The 9,292-nt window shown below is 34.4% G+C and overlaps 1 protein-coding gene across 1 annotated transcript; it reads left to right on the forward strand.

Annotated features, from left to right (window-relative positions):
- Positions 1 to 439: 439 nt before the first annotated feature.
- On the forward strand, positions 440 to 8,749 carry LOC105318817 (coadhesin). The gene is made up of 10 exons (XM_066083307.1): positions 440 to 446; positions 2,719 to 3,162; positions 3,785 to 3,955; positions 4,287 to 4,457; positions 4,748 to 4,918; positions 5,273 to 5,443; positions 5,530 to 5,700; positions 6,476 to 6,672; positions 7,852 to 8,014; positions 8,165 to 8,749. The coding sequence occupies exons 1-10, from the start codon at positions 440 to 442 to the stop codon at positions 8,236 to 8,238; spliced, it is 1,740 nt and encodes a 579-aa protein (XP_065939379.1). The 3' UTR covers positions 8,239 to 8,749.
- Positions 8,750 to 9,292: the final 543 nt, after the last annotated feature.

The raw sequence follows: 9,292 nt of genomic DNA on the forward strand, positions 1-9,292 counted from the left end.
TCTTTGTGTACTTAAATAATTATATAATCATTAACGCGTGCTTAGTACAAACTGATGAATGTTTTATATGAATTTGACCTTACTTCATTTTTAAGTATATATGTCTCTTCATATTACATACTAGTACTTGTATCTAGGTCATGGATTAACAAGCTAAATCTGACATTACCCTATTTCTGCCAGCCAAAGGAAATATACCAGAATCTTAAAGAACACAATAGGAATTAGAAAAAAAACAAGATTAAAATTGGTTCAACACAAAGAAATATCTTCTTAACCCACTCTCACTGATAAGTTTAAATGGATATATCATATAAGTTGACGAAAAATATTTATGTAATTGACTTTGGTCGCAAAAAAGGCGAATTTGACCTCTTTAGGTCATAAAGAACTCGAAAAGAAAGGAAGGGGGGGGGGTATAGGGCTTATTGGATTAACAATGACAGGTCAGCAACAGAGAAAGGCGAAATAAAATAAGAGGGTCAGGAAATTTAATTTAATCAGTTTCATTTTATTATTACGACTGGACACCATCATGGCCAGTTTTCTTGGTGTTTTGTACTTGCTGGTGGTTATCCAAGGTAACGAAAATGCCTTTCTTTCATTTTTTTAAAATTTTCTTTAAATAATCTAGTTTGATTAAATAATTGAATCAAATTGATTCTAATCCATCTAACAAAATAAAATTATACATAAAAAGAAAAATAATTTTTTATTGAAAAATAAAATAAAAAATAAACCATTATGTTTGGAGCAATTCAATTTCTTGCTCTGTATGGTTTTTTGTATTATTCAGAGATCGATACAGGTTCTCCATGGTTGAAATTTTATAATTTTTATTTCATATACATTTAAAGAAAAGTAGTATAAATTCTATTATTTAGAAAAAATTATTTTTGAAAACTTTTTTTTTATTATTATTCTTTTTTTTTGCATTTTCATTTTAAGTACTAATGTAAATGACTTGAAATTATTTTTACTTGAGGCCGAGTACAGTTCCAGTACACGGGACTTTGCACATCTTTTATTATTTTCGTGCAGCCGTGTAGGTGCAAAGTTAAAACTTTTTTTTGGAATTTGGTTTCTATTCAAAATTACAATAATATATAACTTTTAATAATTTAAAAAAAAAATGTGATTTTATGAATTTGACAGGGTAAAATGCTAAAATGGCACATATGCGTCATCGTTAACAAGTACTAGTATTTTTGACTAAGCATAACGTTGAAAAAAAAATACGATCAGCTCATTTATTCGAGACGGCGATGAATTTTATAAATAAATATTTACCAACAGAGCATTAACAGAAACATATTAGCATTCTAAAAATGTTATTTCTTTAAAAAATAATTTTATCAGCCAATCTATGCCACAATATGTCACTGTTTCTTTGTTGTTGTTTTTTTTGTATTTTTTTGGGGGGGCGGGGGGGGGGGGTGGTTCAACTTCGACATTATCCCCAGACCAACCACGAGGTGATAATTTTTTTCAAATTTCACCTTTTTACAATAGTTTTCATGTATTTGAAATAAAAAGAAATCTCCAGGCAAAAATTACCAAAAACATATGGGAGAAACTTGGAAAAAAAAAACCCATCGAATTCCCATAGTGCCCCATAGTAACAAGTGTTAATTTTCGAGACGACCCCTATAAAATCGGGGGCTTGTAAATAAATAATTTTTTGATCTTAAAATAATTGGCATAGCAAGAAAACTAAGTACTAGAGAGGCCTTACAGATCTTGTGCAATTTGGTTATACTTGAATAATATAATGTTATTTGAGCAACAATAAATGACCAAGTCCGTAGATATGCAATAAATTCAAGAAAGAATATGTCAAAGAAATCTTATTTTATGATTTTTGCACCTTTTTCAATTTTCAATATGTGTTCTAATGTTCTAATGCCTGAGATAATTGCTGGCTGAAAATTAATTTGTTTTGTTAGTTTCCTATTTATACGTTGTTTTTTTTTTTTATCTTTCTCTAGCCATACAAAGCTACCGATATTACATCTACATTACACCGTTTTAGATGTTAAATTAAACAAAAGCAAACGATGTAATATGTAAACAAATATCTATGGTGAATGATCAAAATCATGACTTTCTATTTTTTGTCCATTTTGTTCTAAGCGCAAAAATTGTGAGAAAAAAAAACTTTAAAAAAACCAATACCGGTACTTGTACAAGACGACAATTGATAGGCAAGTTTGGTGTATTTACAGATCAAAACAAAAAACAACGTAGATGCAAGCCAACACCCTTTTTCTTGAGTCGACTCGTTATCAATTTTTCAGGGTACGATTAAGCACATCCCCTCCCGGAATCCATTTCCTCTTGTTCAGCATGCTTTACTTTAGATCTTTGAGTGATCTAACATATCATGTTGAAAGCCGAAACAACAACAACAACAAAAATAAACCCCACTCAAAAAAAAAACGAAAAAAAAAACGAAAAAAAAAACCAGACAGAGCAAGTAAACCAAAACAAAAAGCACAAAAGAAACAGTTAATTAAAAGAAGAAAGCAAACATTTCGAGAAAACTCGTTGCTATTTTCTATTTATGTTTGAATTCTTACTATTTTATAGTACTGTAACAACTCAAGATCTGCAATTAAGGATGAGAGAGAAAATTGTTTATCCTATAAGAATCGATCATTTTCAAAAACTACCTTTGTTCCAAGGGCTGATCTTTTCACTTCTTTTTCTGTTTTTTAGGAAGCTACGCTACTGTGTTCTACACACCCAACGCGTACAGCTACCATACCGTCAGTAGGTACGGCATCACCTGCGCCGGCAAAAGCTACGTCACTTTCAAAGTGCGAGCCTGCAATGACGCACACTTGGCCTTGATGACGTATGACCGTGACAGCGGTCCTCTGTACGAGATCGTAATAGGCGGCTGGGGTAATGGACAATGCTGTCTGCGTAAATCCAAGCAAGGGTCCTGTTATAGAACCTACAGGGGCAGCGTGTTGAACTGTGGCTCCTACCAGTACTTCTGGGTCAGCTGGGGTGGTTCCGTGATCCGTCTGGGGAGAGGCACCACCTACGGTTCGAACACTCTCATGTCTCTGTCGGACTCTTCCATAAGAGTCAACTACATCGCTGTCAGCACGGGATGGGGTTCGACGGGCTACTGGGAGTTCTATAACCCTCCAGGTTAGAATGTTAAGTACACTGTACTATATAAATGAAAATTCACTCCAAGTACATATCTTGCCCCCATATACATGTAGTTTTGCCTGTGAAAATTGTGACGTTTCTTTGCCATCGCCTTTATGGTTGTATACTTGTTTAGCATTTACCCTGGGCCGGTAGAGCTTATCCAATTAAAGAGAAATAAACAAATATTACTAGTTTTCCTTACACATAAAGATTTACTTTTTCCAGTGTATTTAAAACTACGAATCGATTTTAATGTAAATATATGTTTCCAATACATTTTATCAATGACTTTTTAAAAATGTAATCGTACAATTACTGAAAATTATGTAAATATAAGCAATAAGGAAAACATTCTTTGAATATTATAAGCTGATTGGGCGTGATCAAATCTATCATAAAGCCCTTTGGTTTTTATTTGAATTGATCACTCCCGGTCGTATTTGATCACTTCAGATTAGCAATACTCAAAGAATGATTTTTAACAATGAGTTTATGTAATGATGCTCTACGATATACGACAGTTTCGAACAAAGAAAATTAATTTAAAAAAAATTCAAATAGACTAAAAATACAGTGAAGCCAACTAAAGATGTGAACAATGAATTCGTTGTTTCAGTTCACGGTGGATGGTCCAGTTGGTCTGGATATGGATCGTGCTCCAAGTCCTGTGGTTCTGGATCTCAGTCCCGAAGTCGTAGCTGTAATAACCCCTCCCCAGCTTACGGCGGTAACTCCTGCTCGGGGTCCTCTACCTCCTCTCAGAGCTGTAACACACATAACTGTCCAAGTGAGTATCCTTAACCAAACATTAAAATACTTTCATCGGTGGTTCATGCTAGTATGAAGGCCGGTATCATAATGTACGAGTATAACAATACTTACTGATATGCATTCGGCCATGGACAGTAAGTATGTGGACAAAACAATTCTATACTTTTTAGTGCAATATTTTTTATATTTATTATCTAGGAAATATTCGTCAACAGTTTTTTCCCCTAAATATCTCACCTCTGAGTAAAGACACGATAGAAACAAGTGTTACGCTGAACATTTTTATTTGATAAATCATGTCGCAAAATAATTTCTTATATAGTGATGAGTTTGATTGGTTGTTTCAGTTCACGGTGGATGGTCGAGTTGGTCCGGATATGGATCGTGCTCCAAGTCCTGTGGTTCCGGATCCCAGTCCCGGAGTCGTAGCTGTAATAACCCCTCCCCGGCTTACGGCGGTAACTCCTGCTCGGGGTCCTCTACCTCCTCCCAGAGCTGTAATACACATAACTGTCCAAGTGAGTATCCTTTAGTTAATAACACATTCAAATGTTTTTCGTATGTTGTTCATGCTGGTATGAAGGTATTAATCATAAACAACTTTAAAAAATAAAATAAGTGATATACTTTCGGCCAGTAAGTATTTAACTTGTGATCCTTCTTTCAACAATGTACAACGCGTCTCAGTAATTAAAAACAGAGTTGTTGTTTTTTTTTTAAATCTGAATTCGCAAAGGTTTAGATTTATACATTTTTACATGTTCTACCGGATGACAAATGAGTGACAAGAAGTCCACCGTACTTTCAGTTGACGGCGGCTGGTCCACTTGGAGCGGTTATGGATCATGTTCCAAAACTTGTGGAACGGGAACGCAGTCCCGAAGTCGCACCTGCACCAACCCCGCCCCGGCCTACAATGGACTGAGCTGCTCTGGATCAGCGACCAGTTCACAAAACTGCAACACTCACAACTGTCCAAGTATAAATATAACTGTTCAATTGTCTGTTAAAACAATGTGTCGTAAGAGATGTAAATTTCCTTATATTTCACTTCTTTTTTGGAATCAGAATTGACTACATGTAGTTATATCTGTGAAATCGTCATTTTAATTACTTTTTAAAACACGTTATGTATAACCAAGATGGTAACATATTGTATAAGGAATAATGGAATGGCTAGGAATTTTGTCGGGGATCCAACAAAACTTCGTAATATATTCTTGATTCGCTTTATCTGTATTCTTACTAATTAAGTTTTAATGTAAAACCGAGGGTCTGTCAATTCTTTTGGAAATCAAATTGAACGAATTTTATCTTTTATTGTATGTCACAGTTGACGGTCAGTGGGCAACTTGGGGGTCCTGGACAACATGCTCGGTCACGTGCGGTGGTGGCTCTCAGTCGCGTACGCGCACGTGTACCAACCCTGCACCACAATACAATGGGAGTCCATGTCCAAATTCCGCTTCATCAACCCAAGCCTGCAATACTCACCATTGCCCGAGTAAGTGTGATCATTTTTTATGGAATAATTCTAAAAACACCTTCATCCCACGTCCATTATGTAATGATGTTCGCATTTCCTTACAGTCGATGGGGGGTTGAGCAGCTGGGGCTCCTGGGGCACGTGCACCGTCACGTGCGGAGGAGGAACACAGGATAGGCTGAGGACATGTACAAACCCCGCCCCACAGTACGGCGGGGCGCTGTGTGTCGGAGCAACGACGAACACCCAGGACTGCAATACACAAGTCTGCATAAGTACGTGCACTATAATTACACACCCTTTTCTTTGAATACGTGTTCAGTATATATGCGTATCTTTCGATATTTGATTCATGCACAAAAATACGAACGATCGTGCGCTTTATTAATAAATGAATATTATCTTTGAACAAGATGTTTGAAAAAAGAAATTCGTCAAGTGTGTTATTTTCGCTCCCCGTCTATCATTTATAAAGTAAAATGAAGGTGAATCTTGTAGTTTGAATTTTTCAATATGAAATCAATATATTCTTTACAAAAATATCTTGAGAGAACGGCGAGAGTTCTACAGTGTTTTAACTTTGTATATAATATGTTGACTGATTTTCACAAGGATTTCAAAAGTTGAAATATTAATGTACAAAGTTATATGTAATGTTCCCATACATAATTACACATTTGTTTTATTCGGAATTATCTTGAAAAAAAAACAACCCACTGGCATGATACATGTAAACATGTACTTGAATTTCTGTTTAATTTTTTTACAATGGTCACAAGGATGTTTGAAAAATAATCAGTTTAAGGGTGGTTAATTAAAAGTAGCCTTCAGATCTACCTTTAAATATTTTAACGAAATGTATAGTCATAAACCATCATTTTGTAAGAAAAATTCTAAATACGTGTATTATATTAGCTATAAAATTCAAAAATATTTTCCTTTGTCATTATGTAAAGCTCTATCTCCTTCTAAGGGAGATAACCAAAGTCTAAAAATGGCCATGGTCCTCCAACCCTCATAAAATTTCATCTTGAAATATTTCCGTCACAGTTGACGGGGCGTGGAGTTCGTGGTCAGGGTATGGTCTGTGCTCAGTGTCATGCGGGGGAGGCAAGCAATCCCGATCCCGAACCTGTACTAACCCGAAACCCGCCAACGGAGGACTGGACTGTCCCGGGGGTGCCAGCGAGCTCACGGACTGCAACGTGGACGTCTGTCCCACCGTACCGGCAGGACAGTACCAACAGGTAGGTGTAAATCATGTGCATTAACTCAACAGGTATAACTTGTTTATGACACAACAAGTAAACAATGCGTTTTAACCCAATAGGTAAAACGTGTCTATAGATGCGTTTAAATTAGTTTTCACCTTTTTTAACTCAAGAAAAATAAAACCCACGCAGATAAACGGCGTTTCATCACAACATGTTCCGCATGTTTATCATGAATTTCATTACAAAAGGTATACCATGTACTACAATACAGAGGACTTACCATGTATTCATACCAACAGATATATCATGTATTACAATACAACAGACATATCATGTATTTCATTGCCACCAGTATGTCTGTTTTTCAATACATCATGCATATCATATAAAGTATTTCATTACAGAGGATATGATAGAAATGTGTTTTATTACAGTACAAAATGGTCTATAATGTGTTTCTTTGCAAAGTCATAATTGCTTCATTTTAATCAAAAGTTGCTAAAGTATATAAATTGTATTTCATCTCAATAATTATAACGGTATCATATCATTATTAAAACAGGCTTATCATGTGTTTAACTTCAACAAGTGTATCATTGGTTTCATCACAACAGACACGATGTTTTGTAATTTTCATTTCAAAAGCTTTATATGTTGAATACGTTCTCACAACAGGATAGCGTGTACTAGAATTCCGTCTTATAACTCATGACTATATTTATAAAGACAGCGGATATTCATACTCTATCAAACATCATATTCCAGTAATCGCATGCAACGAAAATAAACCAAAAAGGTGTTAATTCAGAGTTCTCGTTTTAACATAAATTTAAAGTAAATAAGAAAACACAAAGGCTCAATTATTTCTAAGATGTTTTAAAAATACAAGTGCTTCATTGCAACAATATACATGTACATGTATTTAACATGCTTTGTGATACGTGTATGAATAGGGGAAGGTATTTTATAATTGTGGTGCCGAATTTGATCAGACGGGGGTGGTTTGAACCGGATAAGACTTGAAATGAAGGTATTCTTAGATGTTTCCAATTATTCTTCAATTTGATAAATTATATTATTGTCACTTATTTGATGAACTGTTTGACACAAAGAAATTATGACAGATGACAGGTCATTATCATGATCATAATTATAGCATCAGAATAGGTCAGGACTTTGTTTTAATTATCGATATGTACATGTATTTTTCAGCTTTGTCCGGCTGGGTGGTTCACGTGCGAGACTGGAGGAATCACGTGCATTGACGAAGCCTTCCAGTGCGACTGCTCAAAGGACTGCGACGACGGAAGTGACGAGGATGCCACCTATGCCAGCTGTACAGTGACTCAGATGGCAAGTTGCAAAAGTAGTGGAGGTACGCAATATTGTTATTTACAATTTGAAAAGAAAATGTTTGCCACTTTAAGTAAACTTTCAGATTTGCATCTAGGAATGTACACTTATCAAATTCCGGATATTGTAGGGTTCTGTTTTTACTCTGATTCACTCATATTTTTTTTCACAGGTCACATGACCCTTTCTATCATGGCAGCGATGCTTCCGGTTTTAGGCATGGTCCTGCTTCAGATAATTATCTGAGGAATTTAACAATTAAACTTAGCATGTAAAGGCTTTTGGACTATTGGTTCCAAAAAGAATTGAAATCGGTCTATTATTTTTAAAACAATGTAATTCATATTTATCTAATCTTTATTCATTTTTTTTCATAATTATTTTAGTTGGCCCCTTTTGGGTTTTTGATCTTCAAGTTATAACTTAACATCAATACCTTGTCATAAAGAAAAAAAATTTATTCACAAATTTGAAAATCGATGGACTATTATTACTTTATCTGAATTTTTTTTAAATATTTTTATAGTTCTTTATAGTATTGAATGTGTCATTTCAAAATCATCGTAAATTTGGTCGTGGTCAAAGAAATTTATTAATTATAAGTATTCAGCTCAGAGCTCTGTGGGCTTATTTGTTAATAAAATTTCTAAATACTTATCGCCCAACTACTTTGTAGTGTTGCCTTTGCAATATATGTTTTTCACTTCAATATATAAAAGACAAATGGCTTTGTCCATGGCTACCATATTACATGTATTTCTCAATAAAAAAAATATATGCTTGCAGTTGGTTTTCATTCTGTATTTTTTCTTAGAGATATTTTCTATTTGAACTTTTCAAAGTTGTTCAAGCTTATCCAATATAGGAAATATAATAAACAGGAAATGAAACACAAGAATACAATATCATAGTTTTTTTTTAAAAATTAACTAAATATAATTATGGATTATAATAACTGGGGAAAAACTCGTGGGTAATGTAAAGTTAATATTCAAAAGACCATTACTTTGAATTATTTAGATAAGTAAATACTACATCGTACGCTACATTAAGGTAACTCACCTTTCTGATAGACACCGACCAATATTCTCACCTCATAATACTCAAACGAATGATTCCATAAATAAATCTTAAATATCCTAATAAATGTTTGATTGAGTTTTAAAATGCTTGGTTGTTCAGGTGACGTTAGAAACTGGCGCGTTTATACACACATACCATGATAAAAACAGAGTTATCATTTTCAATGTGTAGTTCGTTCGGTAGACTTCGACATTTTGATTGTTTCGTCAAATAAAAA

This window comes from Magallana gigas, chromosome 4, assembly GCF_963853765.1.
Source record: "Magallana gigas chromosome 4, xbMagGiga1.1, whole genome shotgun sequence".
In the NCBI taxonomy this organism is placed as follows: domain Eukaryota; kingdom Metazoa; phylum Mollusca; class Bivalvia; order Ostreida; family Ostreidae; genus Magallana; species Magallana gigas.

Coding starts and splice junctions, on each gene's coding strand:
- LOC105318817 (XM_066083307.1), top strand. Junction 6,673..7,851: donor CGGCAGGACAGTACCAACAG/GTAGGTGTAAAT, acceptor TGTATTTTTCAG/CTTTGTCCGGCTGGGTGGTT. Junction 8,015..8,164: donor AAGTTGCAAAAGTAGTGGAG/GTACGCAATATT, acceptor TTTTTTTCACAG/GTCACATGACCCTTTCTATC.